General features: G+C 41.0%; 1 protein-coding gene across 2 annotated transcripts in view; it reads right to left on the bottom strand.

Annotated features, from left to right (window-relative positions):
- RRAS2 (RAS related 2) overlaps positions 1-21,316 on the bottom strand; it is a 78,393-nt gene extending 57,077 nt beyond the window's left edge. For both annotated transcript variants that reach the window (XM_081545153.1, XM_081545151.1), the window contains exon 1: positions 20,951-21,316. In XM_081545153.1, coding sequence (XP_081401279.1) covers positions 20,951-21,058 — 108 coding nt within the window. In that variant the 5' untranslated portion in view covers positions 21,059-21,316. The remainder of the gene's footprint in view (positions 1-20,950) is intronic.
- Between the last annotated feature and the right edge of the window lie 2,672 nt (positions 21,317-23,988).

Below are 23,988 nucleotides of genomic sequence, written 5' to 3'. Positions count from 1 at the left end.
TTTAATGAAAGTAGTCCAGGAATTACCCATTTTATAAATCAGCAAATTTCATAAGCAAAAATGTTAGCCGAATAGCATACATCACAGATCTAGCATATAATACTCTAGATTTTCTTTTAATCCTTACTCACACCTACCTAAAACCACATTATGTGAGCCTTCATTTTTTTGTATCTACTAATAGCTTAATTTTATTCTGGGAAAAGTTAAAGGTATCAGTTCTTCATACAGGAAATTTAAGGCAAAATGAATCATCAGTTCCTGTAACCACCAAGATGAAATCAGATACTATGCTTTGGAGAAATCTTCAGCAACTGGATATAGTAATTTTAAAAGCAAACCACAACACATACACTTATACATACACATTCACACAAAACAGTTTTGCTCACAATCTCAATTATTAACTTTTTAACATAATTAGAATCACAAAGTTTTATTTGTTGTTTGAATAGACAGGCAGAAAAAATAGTTTCCCGCCCTGAAGGAAAACCCCTAAAGAACACACTTGTGTCTTGTCAACCAAGTCATGATACCTTGAACACCAAATGAAAGGTTCAAAGTTTCCATCTGAGTACATACTTAAGTCAATTTAGAGCACATTCTTGTTTGTAAGTAACTATAAAATATCTCAGAAAACATTATAAAGAAAAAATATTAAGACTATGTATACTTACCTCCCAAATTGCCAACATCCGCTGGATCATCAAAAAAGCAAGAGAGTTCCAGAAAAACATCTATTTTTGCTTTATTGACTATGCCAAAGCCTTTGACTGTGTGGATCACAAGAAACTGGAAAATTCTGAAAGAGATGGGAATACCAGACCACCTGACCTGCCTCTTCAGAAACCTGTATGCAGGTCAGGAAGCAACAGTTAGAACTGGACATGGAACAACAGACTGGTTCCAAATAGGAAAAGGAGTACGTCAAGGCTGTATATTGTCACCCTGCTTATTTAACTTATATGCAGAGTACATCATGAGAAACACTGGGCTGGAAGAAGCACAAGCTGGAATCAAGATTGCCAGGAGAAATATCAATAACCTCAGATATGCAGATGACACCACCCTTATGGCAGAAAGCTAAGAAGAACTAGAGAGCCTCTTGATGAAAGTGAGAGAAGAGAGTGAAAAAGTTGGCTTAAAACTCAACATTCAGAAAACTAAGATCATGGCGTCCGGTCCCATCACTTCATGGGAAATGGATGGGGAAACAGTAGAAACAGTGTCAGACTTTATTTTGGGGGGCTCCAAAATCACTGCTGATGGTGACTGCAGCCATGAAATTAAAAGACGCTTACTCCTTGGAAGGAAAGTTATGACCAACCTAGATAGCATATTAAAAAGCAGAGACATTACTTTGCCAACAAAGGTCCATCTAGTCAAGGCTATGGTTTTTCCCGTAGTCATGTGAGAGTTGGACTGTGAAGAAAGCTGAGCGCCAAAGAATTGATGCTTTTGAAGTGTGGTGTTGGAGAAGACTCTCGAGAGTCCCTTGGACTGCAAGGAGATCCAACCAGTCCATCCTAAAAGAGATCAGTCCTGGGTGTTCATTGGAAGGACTGATGTTGAAGCTGAAACTCCAATATTTTGGCCAGCTGATGCAAAGAGTTGACTCATTTGAAAAGACCCTGATGCTGGGAAAGATTGAAGGCGGGAGGAGAAGGGGATGACAGAGGATGAGATGGCTGGATGGCATCACCGACTCAATGGACATGAGTTTGGGTAAACTCCAGGAGTTGGTGATGGACAGGGAGGCCTGGCATGCTGTTGTTCATGGGGTTGCAAAGAGTCGGACATGACTGAGCAACAGAACTGAACTGAGGCACTGTGTGAGAGCAGGAATTTCAAATAGGTCCAGGGATGCCAAGTCAGGGTAGAGCAGTAACCAGAGGAGAATGTGTAGCAGTAATGGGAAACAGTTGACAGACAGAAGAAAGCAAAAAGGGAGGCAAATAGATACTATAAAAAACGCTTCACTCCCTATTCAATCCTGGGTCTCCTAAATTCAACTAAATAGAAAATGCTTCATGAACCTACTCAAAGAAAAACTTAAAGACTTCATTATTAAGGTAACTCATTAAATAAAACATTATATTTGGGCAATGTAATACGGCACAGAGAAGAGAAAAAGTTGGCTTAAGGCTCAACATTCAGAAAACTAAGATCATGGCATATGGTCCCATCACTTCATGGCAACTAGACTGGGAAACAGTGGAAACAGTGGCTGACTTTATTTTTCTGGACTCCAAAATCACTGCAAATGGTGATTGCAGCCAGGAAATTAAAAGACGCTTACTCCTTGGAAGGAAAGTTATGACCAACCTTGACAGCATATTAAAAAGCAGAAACATTACTTTGTCAACAAAGGTCCATCTAGTCAAGGCTATGGTTTTTCCAGTGGTCATGTATGGATGTGAGAGTTGGACTGTAAAGAAAGCTGAGTGCAGAAGAATTGATGCTTTTGACCTGTGGTGTTGGAGAAGACTCTCGAGAGTCCCTTGGGCTGCAAGGAGATCCAACCAGTCCATCCTAAAAGAGATCAGTCCTGGGTGTTCATTGGAAGGACCAATGTTGAAGCTGAAACGCCAATATTTTGGCCAGCTGATGCAAAGAGTTAACTCATTTGAAAAGACCCTGATGCTGGGAAAGATTGAAGGTGGGAGGAGAAGGGGATGACAGAGGATGAGATGGTTGGATGGCATCACTGACTCAATTGACATGAGTTTGGGTAAACTCTGGGAGTTGGTGATGGACAGGGAGGCCTGGTGTGCTGCGGTTCATGGGGTTGCAAAGAGTCGGACTAAAGCGACTAAACTGAACTGAACCACTGGTCACTAAAGAGGCTGTAGAAATAAACTGTTTTCGATTTTGGGTTTCAAAGTTTCTCTGAAATTAAAAGACTACATGTTGCACATACACATTTGAGCTTTAGAATTTTAGTAGTTGATCCATAGCATTCAGTTTTATTGATGAGTCAGAAAACAAGAGGGTCCCCAAGAAAAAGCGGAAATTGTCTTCCAAGGAGGAGCCACTCAGCAGTGGACCTGAAGAGGCTGCTGCCAGCAAGAGCAGCGGCTCCAAGAGAAAGAAAAAGCTCCGAAAGCTATCCCAGGAAAGTTAGAATGGACATCTTCCTAGTGGGGCATAACTTACAGAGGTATTCCCCATCCCATCCCCTAGACCCAGTAAAATAAAAACAAATTCACAAGAAAAAAAAACAGAAAATAATCTTTGTCTCGAGAAGATTTCCTATTTTAATTTCTCTCTGGAAATTCTGACTCAGGAAATGTAAAACAACTTGAGAGTAAGATCTTAAAGATTTATTACTTTTGTCTTGTTTCCTGGTGAGTTTTCTCTTAATGCTTTGGTTAAATGATACATGTGGTTGAGATTACAAGAGTCAGCAATTTGTTAGCTGAAAGGAAAAGAACAGTAAGCAAGGAGTTGAGTCAAACTGCAAAGGAAGATTTGTGATAGATGTAACATTTAAGTTTCAAAACTCTTGTGGAAAAGATATGCAAGTATTTGTGATTTTGCCTCTTGCTGCTCAAGTTAAATCAATTAAACACGGCAGGGACGTTCACCCTGTGCGTGTATGTGCGTGTGCACAAGCACGCATAGGTGCGCATCCTAAACTGAGAGAGTAGTGAATTTAGCTTAGAGAAGGCTTCATTGGTGTTGGAATCAAAAAATGATAAAATTTAAAACAAAAGTATAGGTTTAAAACAAAGGTACAAGCCTATGATAATTTAATGACTTGAATAATAATAGTAACTTGAGTACTGCATGAATTATTTTCAGATATTGCCATGGTCCATACCAACATCTTGGTTTAAATCAGCTTCTTTTTAATTGTTACGTTACTTAAAGTTAAAAATTCTTATAACCATTGCAGTGTTTTATGGTAAAAGCACTTTCCATTCAGTTGAAAGTTAAGAATGGAGTAGAAACTGGGGAGCTTGCATGTTAGTAATTTCTACGTCATCAAATGTCGGGTCTTGGGATTATTTCCTTACCATTATGAAGTTTGATAGGTTCTATGATCATAATTTAAGCAGGTGATAAAATAGTATGGAAAAGGTTGTCTTCTGTTATAACGTCAGACTGTGGTTCTCAACATTTAGTTTTACATTTTAAAGACACAGACTGTTTTGTTTATTTTTTTCTCGTTCCTCATATTGCAAATTATGTATTTAGTTAATTTCCTTATAGCAGATAGTTTCAGGAAGAAGCCATTGGCTGAGCTGATGAGTCAAATAAAGTTGTCTGACATGGGTTACTTTAGTTTGTGGTTTTAGATGAACAGTACGTGGTACACAGCTGTTGCTCCAACAGCTTTGTTCCAGCTGTCTTACTGGCCTGTCACAAAATACTCCACATTCCTTTTCTTAAAAAAATGAAACCCCTTGTAATATTCTATACTTTTTTACTCCATTAAAATGGATCCTGCTAATTACTTCAGTGACTTTACTTTTATGTGTATCAATAGCTATTTATTTAGAATGATGCTAAAATAGATTGAGAAACAGATTTAAACCTCTTATTTGTAATTTTTTGTTGTGAATTAAAGTTGGAGTTGTAAGATATTTATGCAAGTTGCGTTAAACATTGAAAATGTCATCAAACTCAAAAATGTCCCCAAATAAATAGTTGTATTTGGATGATGAAATGGGCGTCTTCTGATTTTTTTCTAACCTTTGTTTCTATTATTAAGCTTTAATACAATTATAAGATGAAAAGCTGTGATTCTGTGTTTATGAAGTTTGTATAGAACCTGTATATTGTATATATTGTATAGAACCTATACATACAGGTAGACTATTTGGGGGGGTTTTTTTGATCAGGTGGTTGCACTTCATTTTTACTATCTTACTTATAGTATCTGATCATAATACTAAGAGTTTCAAGTTTTTGTTTTTTAGTTAGGAGCAAGGACCTGTAACGAATGTTTTGAATCATAATGACTAATATAGAACATTTCCTCTGTTAGATGCCATGTTTAAAAGCTTTCCAAGCATTGTTTTAATATTTACAATTTATTGTTTCTTTTTTGCAGATAGGAAACTGAGGCTCAGAAGTTAATTATATTGCTCAAGATCCCAAAATAATGACTGAGATGGGACTTGCAGCCATATTTTTTTGGTTACTGAGAACCTAAGGGGGTTCCCTGGTTGCTCAGCAGTAAAGAATCTGCCTGCCAGTGCAGGAGATGTGGGTTTGATTCCTGGGTGGGGAAGATCCCCAGGAGAAGGAAATGTCAATCCACTCCAGTATTCTTGCCTCGGAAATTCCATGGACAGAGGAGCCTGGCAGGCTGTAGTCCATGGGGTCACAAAAGAGTCGGATATGACTTAGTGACTAGACAACAACAACAAGGGAACTATGCCTATTCAGTTCAGTCGCTCAGTCATGTCCGACTCTTTGCAACCCCATGAACCGCACCACGCCAGGCCTCCCTGTCCATCACCAACTCCAGGAATTTACCCAAACTCATGTCAATTGAGTCAGTGATGCCATCCAACATCTCATCCTCTGTCGTCCCCTTCTCCTCCCACCCTAAATCTTTCCTAGCATTAGGGTCTTTTCAAGTGAGTCAGCTCTTCGCATCAGCTGGCCAAAATATTGGAGTTTCAGCTTCAACATCAGTCCTTCCAACGAACACCCAGGACTGATCTCCTTTAGGATGGACTGGTTGGATCTCCTTGCAGTCCAAGGGACTCTCAAGAGTCTTCTCCAACACCAAGTTCAAAAGCATCAATTCTTCAGTGCTCAGCTTTCTTTACAGTCCAACTCTCACATCCATACATGACCACTGGAAAAACCATAGCCTTGACTAGACGGACCTTTGTTGGTAAAGTAATGCCCCTTCGTTTTAATATGCTGTCTAGGTTGGTCATAACTTTCCTTCCAAGGAGTAAGCGTCTTTTAATTTCATGGCTGCAGTCACCATCTGCAGTGACTTTGGAGCCCAAAAAAACAAAGTCAGCCACTGCTGCCACTGTTTCCCCATCTATTTCCCATGAGGTGATGGGACCGGATGCCATGGTCTTCATTTTCTGAATGTTGAGCTTTAAGCCAACTTCCTCACTCTCCTCTTTCATTTTCATCAAGAGGCTCTTTAGTTCTTCTTCACTTTCTGCCATAAGGGTGGTGTCATCTGTGTATCTAAGGTTATTGATATTTCTCCTGGCAATCTTGATTCCAGCTTGTGCTTCATCCAGCCCAGCGTCTCTCATGATGTACTCTGCATATAAGTTAAATAAGCAGGGTGACAATATACAGCCTTGACGTACTCCTTTTCCTATTGGAACCAGTCTGTTGTTCCATGTCCAGTTCTTACTGTTGCTTCCTGACCTGCATACAGGTTTCTCAAGAAGCAGGTCAGGTGGTCTGGTAGTCCCATCTCTTTCAGAATTTTCCACAGTTTACTGTGATCCAGTCAAAGGCTTTGGCATAGTCAATAAAGCAGAAATAGATGTTTTTCTGGAACTCTCTTGCTTTTTCAATGATCCAGTGGATGTTGGCAAATGGATCTCTGGTTCCTCTGCCTTTTCTAAAACCAGCTTCAACATTTGGAAGTTCGTGTATTGCTGAAGCCTGGCTTAGAGAATTTTGAGCATTACTTTACTAGCGAGTGAGATGAGTGCAATTGTGCAGTAATTTGAGCATTCTTTGGCGTTGCCTTTCTTCGGGACTGGAATGAAAACTGACCTTTTCCAGTCCTGTGGCCACTGTTGAGTTTTCCAAATTTGCTGACATATTGAGGGAAGCACTTTCAAAACATCATCTTTCAGGATTTGAAATGGCTCAACTGGAATTCCATCACCTCCACTAGCTTTGTTTATAGTGATGCTTCCTAAGGCCCACTTAATAAATACAACTCATCTTTCCTAATACCTCTTTTTTCCAACAACTTATTACATCCTGTTCAAGACCCAATATTAGCAACTAATAAATACTAATAAATATTCTGCTATATGCTTGGGCTTCCCTAGCGGCTCAGATGGTAAAGAATCCACTTGCAATGAGGGAGAACTGGGTTCAAACCTTGGACTTAGAAGATCCCCTGGAGGAGGGCATGGCAACCCAGTCCAGTAGTCTTGCCTGGAGAATCCCCAAGGTCAGAGGAGCCTGGTGGGCTACAGCCCATGCGGTTGCAAAGAGTCAGACACAATTGAGAGACAAAGCACACACATACATATACTTACTTCTATATAACAAAGTTATTTCTGGTCTACTGCTAAGTCACCTCAGTCGTGTCCGACTCTGTGCGACCCCATAGATGGCGGCCCCGCAGGCTCCGCCGTCCCTGGGATTCTCCAGGCAAGAACACTGGAGTGGGTTGCCATTTCCTTCTCCAATGCATTAAAGTGAAAAGTGAAAGTGAAGTCGCTCAGTCGTGTCCGACTCGTAGCGACCCCATGGATTGCAGCCTACCAGGCTCCTCCATCCATGGTCTATTTCTGGTCTATGACACTCTACATATGAAGAATAAGATGTACAAATACAACCAAGGGGCAGACATTTAGGCAAAAATTCCAAACTTATAAAATTTCTCTACTAAAACACTTGTTTTACTTGTGAACATTCCAGTGTTTATAGAGTTTAAAAGAATAATGCCAAAATGAATCAGACACAGAATGGTTATCTTATGCAACAGCCAGATAGTGATTAAACCAAGATCTAGAGAAATGTCTTAACTGGCAAAGATTCTTTATGTCAAACTGTCTGTTCTCAGATAAGCAGTAAGAATTTTTCCAGGTTGAGGACATCTTTTTAAAAAAGAAAAAGTTGGCAGCTGTGGTATTTAATCTTACAGATTACTAATGACTATGATGAAGACAATCAGAAGGAATAAGTTTCTCAGAAACAACCTTTACATTTAAAAATGACCCCTGATTTTTTTACTGTCAATGCAGGGGAAATAAAGCAACAGAAACAAAATTAAGCCTGCAGAAACAAAGGTTTAAAACAAAAAGTATAAAAAGAATAAGGATCAAAACAAATTTACCTAGATTATTTCACAGATAACGTAATCATATCATACAATAAATGTGAATGGGGTGAATTCCACTAAGAGACAAGAACCATCAGGTTTGATTTTTAAGAATCACATTACATATTATTTACAAAAGCTTTTGGAATGCAAAGAGATCAAACCAGTTAATCCTAAAGGAAATCAACCCTGAATATTGGAAGGACTGATGCTGAAGCTGAAGCTCCAATGCTTTGGCCACCTGATGCAAAGAGTCAACTCATTGGAGAAGACTGAAAGCAAAAGATGCTGGGAAAGATTGAAGGCAAAAGGAGAAGGGGGGTAGCAGTGGATTAGGTATGCAAAGTTGCTTTGGTCATGTCAGACTCTTTGCGACCCCATGGACTGTAGCCAGCCAGGCTCCTCTCTCCATGGGATTCTCTAGGCAAGAATATTTGAGTGGGTTGTCATTTCCTTTTTCAGGGATCTTCCCAACCCAGGGATCAAACCCATTTTCTTGTATTGCAAGTGGATTTGTTACCACTGAGCCACCATTAATTGGTTAGATAGGATAATCAACTCACTGGACATGAATCTGAGCAAACTCCAGGAGATAGTGAAGGACAGGGAATCCTAGAGTGTTGCAGTCCTTGGGCTCACAACGAGTCAGACATGATTTAGCAACTGAAGAACAACCATAAAATGGCCACCAAAAAAACAGCAAATATAAACGAAATAAATGCATACAAACAAAAATCCAAAATGGCAACATTAATACTATAGGTTGACATTCAAAGTAAAACTTTGCACAAGACTGATACTATTTACTTATAAGAAAGATGTAATCATTATTACACTTTATATACCAAATAATATGATATCAAAATAAAGTAAAATTAGAAATGCAAGGAAAAAATTAAAACATAGTCTTCATGGGAAATTTAATAAATGTATTTGAGAGCTTCACAGAATACTCAAGAAAAAAGGATACAGAAGAGTTGAATAATACAATCAACAAATTCTAGTTGAACAGATTTATGTAAAACCTTGCACCTTATAAGCTACAAATATTCTTCTCTCGTGTTCTTGGAATATTTACAAAAATCAATGGCATGTTTGTCCATTAAAACTTCTTAATGTTCCAAAACAGGGAATTTACAGGTCACATTCTTTGACCATAGCCCAACAAAGCTAGGAATTTACAAAGAGATCCACTCAATCCTTCCCCAAATTTAAATCACATCAAAATTAAGGGGATATCCAAACTGAAATTAAAATTATCTAAGAATTCATAAAAAGAACAGGATTGCATTTCAGAAAAACAATGCAAAATCAGTCTTATAATGCCTTTTCAAAAGTCATTAAGGATACTACAGACTTTATGATATGGTAATGTAAGAGACATTCTAGAAAAGCTCTTACTAGGAACCCTTTAATACATTTAAAAATATAAATTATAGCAGAGAAGTTACTTAAAGCAGCACCGTAAGAAACAAATAGCAATTATTCTCATTTTTTAAAAAAAGGAAGACTTCCCTGGTCGTCCAGTGGTTAAAAATCTGACTGCCAATGCAGGAGACACAGGTTTGATCCGTGGTCCAGGAAGATTCCACATGCCACGGGGCAATTAAGCTCATGTGCCAAAACTAATGAGCCTGCACTCTGGAACCTGTGCACGCCACAACTACTGAAGCCTGTGAGCCTCGAGCCCGTGCTCTGCAGCTAGAGAAGCCACCACAGTGAGAAGCCTGTGCATCACAACTGGCGAGCAGGCCCCACTTGGCAGAACTAGAGAAAGCCTTCATGCAGCAACAAATACCCAGCACAGCCAATAAACAAATCAGAAAGGAGAAAGCATATACGCAGTTTATGTATGAAATAGTGGGAAAAAATCTATACAAATTATAACATAAAATATGCATAGTTCAGGTTACATACACACATGCTGCCACCCCCCGCCCCAACACACACACACACACTGAAGCAAGCACTGCAGCTTTTGAGTCTAGGCTGTACTGATTTCTATACCTACAACAAGAAACACCTTTGCCTTGATATGCATTTTACAGCTTCACACACAGACACACACACTCCTCTGACTATCTTTCAAAGCCTCTTCTACTTGCCGCAATGCAGAAAGCTTAAATTTTAAGTGTTAATAAACTTGAAAACTATCCTCTTAACCATCCCTAATTCTCAAACAAACAAACAAAAAGAAACTAAATAAAGTCAAAATGAAAAAAAATGAAAGCTATGACAAACCTAAACAGTGTATTAAAAAGCAGAGACATTACTTTGCCAACAAAGGTACATACAGTCAAAGCTATTGTTTTTCCAGGAGTCATGTATGGATTTGAGAGTTGGCTGAACACTGAAGAACTGATGCTTTTGAACTGTGGTGCTGGAGAAGACTCTTCAGAGTCCCCTGAACAGCAAAGAGATCAAAGACAGTTCTTTACTTACAACACCAAGAGAAGACAAAAGAACATCACCACTGATTACTATTAGACTGAAACATCAAGGGTATTGTATCTGTTTAAGAGAGTACTTCGATCTGACGTCCAGAAATTTCAGTGCTAAAGAAGGCAAATTTGACAAATTCTTGAATGGAGTCAGACTATCTTATCTTAGCCTTTTCACTGATTAACTTAAGAAAATATGAAACAATGATTTCAAAGAATCAATGCACAAATGGGTATTTCAGAAGATAATTGATAAAATGACTTCAAAAATGAAGAAGAAAACCTTCCCAGTACTGAGAATGTTTCATCATTTCTCAGGGAAAATTAGTGAACAGAGAAAAACTTCCAGTCATATTCTGACAAAGGTTTCCATTTCCAGTGATAAAAGAAGGCTACAAGCATACAAATAGAAAACAAGTTATTCCTGTAGAATGGAAACTTGAGGCCAGTGAGATAAAAGCAAAGACATGAAAGATAAGTAAAGCAGTACCTCCCACTGTTTCAGTACAAAAATCTTAGGACCCTGTAAAGTAATTAGCCCCCAACTAAAAAAAAAAAAAAAAAAAATTAAAAATAAATAAATAAATAAATAACCTTTTCCTAAAATAAAAAAAAATAAAAATAAAAAGCAAAAAAAAAAATCTTAGGACCCAATAATTTTATACTCATTATTTATCATGCAAAAGTAAAATTTTAATATTAAATCTTAAAAATTAATAAAAGGTTAATCTGAAAAAGTACTTGAAAGTGTTCTCTAAACAACAATTCAAAATAAGAACCAGTTGCTCATGAGGACTGCTTGTTAGGACTGAAATTAGTTAGAATGGTAAGAAATGGCAAATAAAAGCAATAGTTCCTAATGAGAAAGGAGAGGGTAAGATGGTTGGATGGCATCACTGACTCAATGGATGTAAGTTTGAGCAAGCTCCAGAAGATGGTGAAGGACAGGGAAGCCTGTCAGGCTGCAGTCCATGGGGTCACAAAGAGTTGGACACGACTGAGTGACTGAACAACAACAATATTTACTATTACAATTATAATAACAAAATCAAATGCAAAAGACAATCTCTCAAAACAGTGCAATCACACACACTTTTGGTTACTTTAAGGACACTAAATTTATGAAAAGGGTGAGTGAAAACAGCAAACAAAACTGCTAAATTCCTCATTTTCTACAACTAGAAATAAGACAATTATTCTAATTAAACGTTTAAGAATATGAATAATTTTAAGGTAAATCCAAGTAGTAAAAAAAAAAAAAAAAGGAGAGAGAGGGAGACAGAAAGAATCTATTTTTTCAAATCCACCACACAACACAAGGGAGGAAAATCTACATAGCAAAAGGCAAGATTAGCGCAAAGGGAGGATGGAGGATATCATGCTAAAATCATGGCCAAAATCTGTATTGGCTTAACTATCAACCTTTTCCTCAAAAGGCATCTGCCTATAAAATTACACAAAAATTTTCTCCTTAGAAAGTTGGTCCCCTTTTTGCCTCAATGTGGTTCCTTCAGGCTTATTTTCAATCAGAGCCTAGCTAAGGTAACTGAAGACCAGATCTCACTAGCATAACTGAATACAACTCTGCTTATTATCTTTACCTAAAGCAATGTCAAAAATGTTAACTTGGATCACTTCGGTCAAGGTATCAGCCAGGTTTCTTCCATGTGGCTATTATTTTCCCCTTGATAATTAACAATACCTTATGGGCAGATACTTTATGACTACGTTAATATCCAGCTACCCTCAAACTTTTACCCACTACTTTTAAATCCATTTATGATTCTTACTTAAATCAGCTGTTTGATGGCCAAAAGTTGATTTTCTAATTCCACTATTTCCTCTATGTTTACTCATCAAATCTAAGGAAGAACTTCCCTTCCTTTATTTATCACTATGGATTCTTAGATTCTTTATTTATGGGCAATAATCAATTACTATCATTATTTTGATGATGAAACTATCCCCGAGTTGCATGTCACTTCAGTCATGTCTGACTCTTTGTGACCCCATGGGCCACAGCCTGCCAGGCTCCTCTGTCCATGGGATTCTCCAGGCAAGAATACTGGAAGCAGGTGGCCCTGCCCTTTTCCAGGGGATCTTCCCAACCCAGGGATCAAACCCAGGTTTCTTACATCTCCTGCACTGGCAGGTGGGTCACCACTAGCACCACCTGGGAAGCTTATCCCAGTGTTAGCCAGTGGGCCTTCTTCCAGGCTGGCTCTGTCTCTTTGACGTGCCACCATCATTTTGTTTTCTGATGCCGACTAAAAAAGATGCACAACTTGAGAGCTGCAAGTCCAGTTTTATTTAGGGCAAAATGAGAACTGCCGCCCAGAAGGCAGCTCCTCACATAGCTCTGAGAGACTGCTCCAAAGAGGCAGTGGGGGAAGGCCAATATATAAGGTTTGGGTGAAGTGGGAGTTCAATACCATTAAGTACTCATTTTACAAAAGGTTTTCTGCTAGTCACAAGGATCTGATGTCATCAATGAAGGGATTTAGTGCTTTTCTAGATATGAGGAGATACAAGGACTGGGATCATAAAATCAGTTCCTCAAAGTATCCAACTATCTAAAGACTTGTCCCACCGGATTCCCTGGACACAGAGTACTTCAGTCCATCTGAACTCCCTCAGGGGCTGTTGAAGGTCAACAGCGGTAGGAACACAGGGTTCAATCTCCACAGAGGCAGATGGCAAATGCTCTTGTTGTTCAGTCACTGGCAATGCTCTTGGCAAGAGACAATTTGTAGTTGACACTGAGCACCTCTTTATTTCCTGGTAAAGATGCTCCACATTCATCTTCTACTTTTCCCTGCCCCAGCCCAGGGATCAGTCATTTCTCCAAGGTTCCTTTTAGTAAAGAATGGTATTTAGCACCCAAGATCTGGCATTGGGTGTTCTCATTGCTAATAGGGGGTCATTGTTTCTATGCACTCTCAGCAGACATAGCTGGAAAAAAGATGTATAGATGTGTGTATGAGTAGCCACACACACCTATTTCTATATCTTAGTACATACTTTTTAAACTATGAGTTCTGTTTTAAGATGGGGGACTGCTTCCAGGGCCCAAGAGTGGGCTCTCGTCTAACACTCGGAAATGAATTGTCCAAGGAGACACACCTGCTGACAAAGCAAGAGACATTATTGGGAAGGGGCAGCTGGGCAGAGCAGTAGGGTAAGGGAACCCAGGAGAGCTGCTCTGCCACGCAGTTCACAGCGGTGCGGGCTTTACGGTGATGGGATCAGCCTCTGGGTTTTCTCTGGCCATTCACTGACTCAAGAGTCCTTCCCGGTGGTACACACATGGCTCAGCCAAGACGGATGCCAGCTAGAAGGATTCTATGAGGTGGTCGGACAGGTGGTGTCTCCTTTTGACCTTTCCTGAACTCTTCTGGTTGGTGGTGCCTTGTTAGTTTCATGTTCCTTACCAGGACCTCCTGTCATAAAATAACTCACGCAAAACACGCAAATGGTTATTATGCTGTCTGGTCAGGGTGGGCGGTTTTAGTCAGTGTGCTTCCCCTAACAATTTTATGCCAGTGTCCTCAATTCCACCTTTGCATCCAGTGCTTCCTAGCCTTCACCCTTTCCACACTTATAACTTCCTTTTTCGGCTGTGAGGAACTTGGCTCCCATTTTCCACAATACATTTACTTATCTACTTAATCCTAGTATGGAAAATTGTTTCAGAATTGCAAACTCTATGCTGCTGCCACAAGGATGGGAAAAAAAAAAAAAGGCCTATTAACCAGAGTTCAGTGTTTGTTTAGAGTTTGTCTTTATCCTGAGGACATAGTCCAAACGCTGGGTTCAAAAGTTACATTACTTTTTTTTTCTTTTCCTCCTTCAGTGTGGTTATGTTAGTCATTTGAAATAAGGTTCCGTTTATTTGTTTTGTTAGTATTCCACCTTTGATTTTATTGGTGTTTGCTGTTTATATACTGAGTGTGTGAAACCTTAAACATGGTTCTGTGAGTCACAAAAGGATCCTCAGAAGAGGCCCTCAATCCCTTTCCCCTCATCCCTACCCACACGCAGAGCTAACCAGTCATCTCTTTAATCTCTGATTTACCCATTTCTGTGCTTTTTTGCCCCAATCAGTAAATACATTATTTTATTTCCTCTTCTTTCCTACACTAAAAGTAATATATCACAAATACAGTAAATACCTTTGTACTTTGTTATTTTTCACTGAACAATTTATCCTGGAGTGCATTTCCCATCAGTTCTTTTTATAGCTGCAGAATGCTCCACTGGGTGAATGCACCATATTCTATTCAACCCCTCTCTATCCTGTAGGCTGTTTCTAATTTTTTAAATTACAAACAATGCTGTGGCCCCATGCACTTATGTTTTAATACTACTGGAAGTACATTTCCAGGGTAAATTTGTAGATTTGGGAGCACTGAGTCAAAAGGTAAACACCTATGCTGTCAAATCAACTACAGCATCCAGTCAAATCAACTGGATGTTGATTACATCTCCTGATACAGTGCACTGAGAAGAGCACACCTCTGCTATTCCTGCGCCCAAAACGAATCTACCATGAAGAAACAAATTCAAACTGAAGAACTCCATAAGTAACTTGTATTCAAAAATGTCCATGTCATAAAACACAAAGACTTGGGACTCCCTCGGTGGTCCAGTGGTTAAGAATCTGCCTTGCAATGCAAGAGGACATGGGTTCAATCCCTGCTCAGGGAACTAAGACTCCACCTGCCATGGAGCAACTAAGCCTAGACACCCCAACTACTGAGCCCTCGCACTCCGGAGCCCTCAAGACAACTAGATAACCTGCGCCGCAACTAAAGACCCCACGTGATGCAACAAAGATCAATACGTGCTGCAACCAAGATCAGACGCAGCCAAACAAACATTTTAAAAATAGAGATGAAAGAACTATTCCAAATTAAAGACATGGAAACAAAATGTACTGCATAATCTGAGATTTTTCTTTTGCTACAAAGGGCACTATTTGGACAATTGGCAAAATCTAAAAAAGTTCTACGTATTACATTAATATCAATATTAATTTCTGATTTAGGTTATACACTATGTTTATAAGCAAGTGCCCTTGAATTTAGGAAATATACATGGAAGTATTTAAAAATAAAGGGGCATTGTCTTCAACTTACACTCAGATGATTCAGAAAAAAAACTGTTTATTTGGGGGGAATAAAACAAATATGGTAAAATGGTAGCATTTGGGAAAACTGGGTAAACGTTTTTTAAAAAGCAACATCAGCTATCATGTTGGCATGTATATCCATACATCCAGTAGTGAACATTTATAAATTCTGTAAATATATTTTAATTAAACTATTTAATGTTATATAACCAATAAACAATCATATTGCTTTTACAAAATGCTGAAACTAAAATATAATTTACAAGTAACTCCAGTAGCACAATTTTAGTCATATTTCTTTGCTTCTTTCAGAACTACACAGAAAATATGTGAGTAAATGTATACACATCTTTGTCTTTTTCATAAAGGCCTGAGAGACATTTTTCTTTGAGAAATAGAAGTAAATCAAAAGCCTACCAAGGACATTACTTCAAGTTTCAATCTCAACCCCAGACTGGGTGGCTCTAGCCAAATTAATTCAAGATCAAGGTCATTCAAGAAGATTCAATGACAATTAACTCTATGTTGTTTACAAGTAGAGTCAAAGTCTTTTACTCATTATCACTTTTCAACAAGAAATAAATATCCTAAGAGACTTGTATTTTTCCTTACCAGAAGGAAAAAAGAAAAGAAATGAACTAACAAGTTCACGTGGCATCAGAAAATCTGTTTCTCTTTTATGAGCTCAATTTTAATTTGAAAAAGAAATCTTTAAAAAAAAATTAAACAATACAGCTTTAAGAAAGTCTCTTTTTGCACTCCCTCCTCACTTTACCAATTTATTTTCCTCACTGAATTCAACAGGCTACTTTCATTTTAAAGCTTAGCAAAGACCCTTAACATTTCAGTAAAACAGATGAACTAAAAATCCCATTCGAGCAAGCAGCTGCCTGTCATCATTTTGCCTTCGAATGGTACTATACCAAGGGAAAGCAGAATTCTTAACCCACGAAACAGAAGTATCCCCACTAAACTCCTTCAACTTCCCATTCCAAGACAAGACACAGGCTTGCACACATCTATGCGCGTGTACACACACACACACATGTTAGAAATAAATAATGAGTTTTAAGACTCTCTGGGTTAGAATTTCTTGTCTAACAAAAGCGGTCATTCTCTAAAAGAAAGTGTTCTTTCTTGAGTGCCTAGCATGTGTATCGAGGAACTGCCAACAAAACCATTTCATCCTAACAAAATGAGGAAATCTCTAGTGTGTAAAAACCACTAGGAGGGGTACCTTATTTTTCAATGCTAAGAATTCATTTGTAAACTACTCTGAAAATGTAAAATAGTAATTTTCACACTAAAAGACAAGTCCACAGTTCAGTTCAGTCATGTCCAACTCTGTGAACCCATGGACTGGAGCATGCCAGGCTTTTCTGTCCATCACCAACTCCCAGAGCTTACTCAAACTCAAGTCCATCAAGTCTGCAATGCCATCCACAGTATAATTTCAAATTCTTAGATAAAAGTTACTTTAAGTGATTTCTAATTGCAGGGCACATGTTCAAGATGTAGCAACAGAATAGCAATTCAGGAATCTAAACTTACCAAGATCAATTAACTTTAACACAAATACATGTACCTTTAAATCTCTTCTAAGATCTCTGTCCCAGGAAAAAGCAATGGAAGGGGATTGCACAAAAGATAAATTAGGTAAAAAGCAACATCTGAGTCAAGTCCAGGCTAACAGGTTTTAAGGCTGACTAAAACTTGATACCTGAGAAATCAGCTACCCTCTACACAGCTCAAAATCTGACAAACTGAATAACAAGTAAGGATGCTAAATGAAGAACAGAGGCTGGGAAATTCCTCTCTTTGTGTAAAACATGTATGGTCTTTTCTCAGAGTTGCCAGAAACCACAATGGTTATTCCATTATTTCTGAAAATCAACTCCTAGCTGATAAAGTTTTCCCAACTCAAAATGAGATCAGCATTCATTACCTAAATATCACACAGGAGTGAGGAGGCAATTTGTTCACCCAAGCCCAACATTTTATGGAGAAGAAAATAAAGCCCCGAAGAGATTGCAGAAGACTCAAAGAATCCCCAGCGTCACCTGAGGAGGGAGACCTAGAACCCAGAAAGCCAACTCTCTTCTCCATTTCACTCTGTACAGTGTTAAAATCATTTTCTAACTATAGAGTCCACTCATCATCGAGGGCTTCTATTTACCAACAGAACTTTCAGAAAACTATAAACAGAAACAAGGAGTTCATGCACACACATTACTCTGAATAATATTTTATATTATTAGTCATGGATGTTTCATGATGTGTTGCATTCATTTTTAAAGAGGAAAAGCCATCTCAATCAAGTAATTATTGCCTTAATTTCCTAATTTTGTAGCTCTTTATATGCATAGAAAGAAAGTGAAGTCACTCAGTCGTGTCGGACTCTCTGTGACCCCGTGGACTGTAGCCTACCACACTCCTCCGTCCATGAGATTTTCCAGGCAAGAGTACTGGAGTGGGCTGCCATATCCTTCTCTAGGGGATCTTCCCAACCCAGAGATCGAACTCAGGTCTCCTGCATTGCAGACAGACGCTTTTACCGTCTGAGCCACGAGGGAAGCCCTCTTTATATATAAAAGGCAACAACTGAAGGTTAAAGAAAGTTGGGATTTAAGTTCTCCACTCTCAAATTTTTTCATTATATTTTTTCTACTCAAGATTACATAATAGAAAAATACATACTGAACACTGTAAAAAACAGTGTTGTATCTCAGGAGTCTTATAAAATAAATAAAACCTATTTGTGTTATCCTGATCACCTACAAAGAGGACTGACTTCCGCTCGTTAAGATTATTATCTTTATGCAGACTCCTCTCCTTCCATTACTACTGGAGACCATCATAACAATGAATTTTAATTTCCCAGGAGCTGGACAATAAATAGCAGTTCTATTTAGTATAGATGATAGTCATCTTGGCTCCATAAGCTAAGATTAACATACTAATAATGATGTTTGTAGCCTTACTATGCACCAGACATTGTTCCAGGCTCAGGACAGATGTTAATTTTCAGAACTGTAAGTGTACTTTGTATTTCCCCAACTTACAGACGGAAAAAACTAAGGTACCCAGAGGTTAAGTAATTTGCCTAAGATTACACAGGCAGCAAGTGGTAGAGCTGAGACTCCATCCAGGTCTGGCTTCTTCTACCTCTCCAGAAAGCCTTCTCAAAGTCAGAGCCCATGTTCCTCCCTTCCACTGGTCCCAAGTAACGGGCCAATCCCCCTCCCCTCCTTGCCTACCTCCTCTCTCCAAACTAGCATATGACTGCACCCCCTCATGCCCTCTCTTTCCACCATCACACCTACACAGTCCTTTTATCAATCCTTCCCAAACTGACTTTTCCTCAATTCCAAACTCCCTTTGCATTTAAATGTGTTAACAGAAGTGTACACATAAGCTGATAAGAGCCATCATTAACGGAGCCCATACTATACACTAGATATAAAGCTAAGGATGTTCCCATAATTTAAAGGATTATGAAGAATGTGTGATTAGACCCATTTTACTGAAAAGAAAATTGAGGTTCAGAGAAGCCAAATATATTGGCAATGTTCTCCCAGTAAATAAACAACACAACAAGATCTAGCACTCAACTCTGCATGACTCAAAGCTCACACCTGTTTTACTTCTTTTAAATTATCTAGAGTAACTAAGTACATCACTATTCATAAAGGAAGTGCTTCTTTAACAGATGAACTTAGAAAATCATTAAGCAAACAGAAATTACTGTCATTTTAATAGTTTCTAATACTATTTCAAAAAACAAAAAGCTCCAATATCTTAATAATTAACGTACAGTTCAGAGATGGATTCCCCACCCCCCCATCAAAAAAGCTGAAGACATATTGTGCTTTAAATCTTTTAGGTAACGCTATTTATTAATACAGGAACCCAGGATTATTCTCTCTCCTAGCCAACCTCCCACCTCCCCCTAGCTACAGCTCCCCAAAAAAGTTAACTATAAATTGTTTTGCTTTGCCAGTTACTTAAAGTCTTTCCCGACCCCATGAGAAATGACAGCATCTCTGATTCTGCAGCCTCCTATACTAGAGTCAATCTCACCTCTTACTCAGTGTGACTTTTTTTTAACCCACTAACGAGTATACTGTAAATACTCATTACATAAACATCTCTTCCTGGATACAAGGGTTTCAGCAGCAGTTTGTAACACCTTGAAATGGTATAACAGCAATTACTGCTCATTTAGTCAACTGGACAGGTAACAATCACATTTATCTAACAGAACTCTGTATTTTAATGTCACTATATGCATTAAGTGAAACGAAATACGCTATTCAAGTATGCCAACTGAAAGCAAACGGCTCAAACAGATATATTTCACCAAAGCATTTTAATAACACTCCTGATATGTATCTTTGTTACCTGTTACAACGCGGTACCTTCATTCTCTCCCAGCATACGCCACACCTTTCAGGTTGACGAAAGCAGAGAGATATCGGGGCTTCTCTCTTTAATGGTCCCAGAAAAGATCACTCAAACCTCCTACCACAAGCAAATCCTAAGAACCAAGAATTCGACCTCTCTTTCCTTTACAACCCGACTTTCCGCCTCCAGCTACCAGAGAGCTGTCGGGGTGGGGGAAACAGTGGCTGGAACTGACACAGAACGCACGACTCGGTCGGTCATCTCCTAGCCTGGCCCACCCTAAACTTCACCTTGGCACGGCGAGAGGCAGGAAGGCACCAGGAATTCCTAGGAAATGGTCTCACCCTTATCGGAGAACATTCTTAACTTCCTAGAGGCCACCATTTCCCTGGGGCATTATCACACTCCCACCCGGACATATTACCTAAGAGATTACTTAAAAGAAAAGCACAAACACACACAAAGAGAAACACACCGCTTGAAGCGGGCAGCTCCGGCTCGGCGTGCGCGGAGAAGCTCGTAGACCACGCGGAGCCAAGTTGCCACCACGATCGCACCCACGGTGCAGGAGGCGGCCCGGGTGGCTGGAAACCCAGCGCGCGGGGCTCCAGCCCCACGCCCTACGCCCCGCGCCCCGGCCTCACGGCAGGAAGCCCGGCGAGGCGGCGCTGCCTCTCCCTAAGAGCTCGGGCCGCGGCCGGAGCGATAAGGTGGATCTGCGCTTCCCACCCTGCCAGCTCCGCCCTCCCGGACACATTCCTGAGAAGCCCTACTCCGGGGACGCCGAGCTGGGCGCCCGGCAGGCAAGAGCTGGACGCCCGGACCGCAGAACAGGAGGGCAGAGCCGACCCGCGCCCCCCACCCCCGGCCTGCGCGGCGCCTCCGGGGCGGGGTCCCTGCGGCCGCCCCGCCACAGGTAGCGGGAGCCCCCGCCCGCCGCCGCCGCCCCGGCGCCTTGAGGCCCGCTCCAGGTACCTGGATGAACTGGATGGTGAGCGCCGATTTGCCCACGCCGCCTCCGCCGACCACCACCAGCCGGTACTTCTCCTGGCCGGAGCCGTCCCGCCAGCCGGCCGCGGCCATGGGGACGCCGCCGAGCCCAGCCCGGCCACGCCGAGCCGCCGCCCGCCTTAGGCCCGGCTCCGGGGACGTGTGCGTCCGGCGGACTGCGGGCGAGCGGCCGGGCGGGGGTCCCGGGCGCCAGGAGCTGCTGGAGGTCGGGTCAGGACGGCAGCGCGGCGCCTGGGTTGGTCGGGTCCCGCCCGAGGCGCGGAGAAGCGAGGGGACCGCAACAGCGAGGGGCTGCGGCTGCCGGGGGGGCGCGCTCCTCCACACGACTTCGCAGCGCCTGCCGAACGCAGCCTCTAGCGCCGCTACAAATGGCCGTCTGGGGGCCGGGCCGCTGGGCCGAGATGCTGCATATGCATGAGGGGGCGTGGCGGGGAGGGCGGGGCCGCGCTGGCCCGGGCTGAGATTCGGGAGCTGAGCTTGTAGGGCTCAGACCCCCTCGGGTGTGCCCCTCCAGTTCCTGGACTGAGCGGGGTGTGTACGCGTTTGCCTGTGCGAGTGAGGAGTGTGTGTGTGAGAGTGTGGGAGCCGGAAGAAGACAGACAGTGTGTGAGCAGAACTGTATATGTCAGGAATTGTCAGGGATTGTGTGGATGAAAAATACAGTATGTGAAGGCGCGTGTGAAAAATAGAGCCCTTGTCATCTTAACTCAGTTTGTAGGAGGGTAAATATCCTGTTTTAAGAGTACAGATGGTGACCATGACTGTATGGAAAACAGTACATGACAGTGATTGAAGATGAGAGCTGTCACAATAATTGTGTGTGTGATACGTCTGCGGTGTGAGGAATGTCACAGAGACTGAATCACAGTGATTGAGGGCGCATAGACAAGAGTAAATGTGGCATATGATATATCTGCCTTAGTGGCTGTGTTTATATGTGAAAAATGTGCGGTAATTGTATATGAGGGGTATGAGTGTGAGAGATTATACTTATTTACATACTACACACCAGGCACTGTGCTCAGTGCTACAAATCGCTTTATGAATAAAATAATGTCCCTGCCCCGAGGGAACTAAGAATCCAATGGGGAAACAGCCAGGACCACAGGCAAGTTGTCAGGCATCATAAGCACAGTGTGACCCTAGGAGAAGCACTCATTCCACAAGTGGGTGGTCAGGGAAGGCTTCCTAAAAGATCTGAAGAATAAATAACATAAACAGAAGAAAAGTATTCCAGGGAAAGCAAGACACATATGAAAAAGTCAAAACTGAGAAGGTAAGATGTGTCAGATGATTTTGATTGTGTTGTGGGAATGTGCTTGTGAATGAAAAGTGCTTATCTATGTGTCGTTCAGCCGCCAGTCACGTCAGACTCGTTACAACCCCATGGACTGCAGCAAACCAGGCTTTCCTGTCCTTCACTGTGTATCTATGTGTGTAGCAATTTAACCAAATATAGTAGGAGTCACAGCTGTATACCAATGCAGTGTACGCTGGTAGATAAGACAATGGGCTCTAGGGCCAGACTGGATTCAAGTCCTAGCCCTTTGACTAATGGTGTCATAAAGGAGCTGACTGAACTTCTGTACCTCAGTTTTCTCTAAAGTAAAGACGGTAGGATTACCTACCTTAAGGTGTTTTCTGACATGAAGTGAGTCGCTCAGTTGTGTCCGACTCTTTGCGACCCCATGAACTATACAGTCCGTGGAATTCTCTAGGCCAGAATACTGGAGTGGGTAACCGTTCCCTTCTCCAGGGGATCTTCCCAACCCAGGAATCGAACCCAGGTCTCCTGCATTGCAGCTGGATTCTTTACCAACTGAGCCACAAGGGAAACCCAAGGTGTTTTTTAGTAAGAATCAAATGAGTTAATATATATAAAGCACATAAAACAGTGCCTGGCATGTAGTAAGCATTTATGGCAGCTTTGGAACATGACTCCAAGTTCTTGGAAACAACTCAGTGGCTCTTTTGGAACCAGTAGAATACAGCAGAAACGATGCTGTATAACTTCCAGTCTAGGTCAGAAGAGGCCATGCGGCTTCCACCTGTTCTCTTGGGATTCTCACTCTGGGAGAAACAATGTAAGAAGTTTGGCTACCCTGAGGCTGCCAAGCTAGAGAGGCCACATGTAAGCATGCCAGTCAAAGGTCCAACTGAGCTCCTAGCTCAGTCAGTCCTATGTCAGTTTTCATTCCAATCCCAAAGAAGGGTAATGCCCAAGAATGTTCAAACTACCACACAATTGCACTCATCTCACATGCTAGCAAAGAAATGCTCAAAATACTCCAAGCCAGGCTTCAACAGTATGAGAACCATGAACTTTCAGATGTTCAAGCTGGATTTAGAAAAAGCAGAGGAACCAGAGATTAAATTGCCAACATCAGTTGGATCATAGAAAAAGCAAGAGAATTCCAGAAAAAAATCTACTTCTGCTTTATTGATTATGCCAAAGCTTTCACTGTGTAGATCACAACAAGCTGTGGAAAATTCTTCAAGAGATGGGAATACCAGACAACCTTACCTGCTTCCTGAGAAATCTGTATGCAGGTCAAAATGCAACAGTTAGAACCAGCCATGGAACAACAGACTATATGTCAAGGCTGTATATTGTCACCCTGCTTATTTAACTTGTATGCAGAGTACATCATGTGAAATGCCAGGCTGGATGAAGCACAAGCTGGAATCAAGATTGCCAGGAGAGGGACTTCCTTGGCGGTCCAGTGGCTAAGACTTCGAGCTCCCAATGCAGGGGGCCCAGGTTCGAGCCCTGATCAGGGAACTAGATCCCACATGCCACAGCTAAAGATTCCCGCACACCACAACTAAGACCCAGAGCAGCCAAATAAATAAATAAATATTTAAAAAAAAAAAAAAAAAGATTGCCAGGAGAAATATCAATAATCTCAGATACACAGATGATACCACCCTTATGGCAGAAAGTGAAGAGGAACTAAAGAGCCTCTTGATGAAAGTGAAAGAGGAGAGTGAAAAAGCTGGCT

This window comes from Giraffa tippelskirchi, chromosome 11 (assembly GCF_054371585.1).
Source record: "Giraffa tippelskirchi isolate mGirTip1 chromosome 11, T2T-mGirTip1v1.2.pri, whole genome shotgun sequence".
NCBI classification, from domain to species: domain Eukaryota; kingdom Metazoa; phylum Chordata; class Mammalia; order Artiodactyla; family Giraffidae; genus Giraffa; species Giraffa tippelskirchi.
The sequence above is the reverse complement of the archived record's forward strand: the minus strand, read 5'-3'. Positions and strand labels throughout refer to the sequence as shown.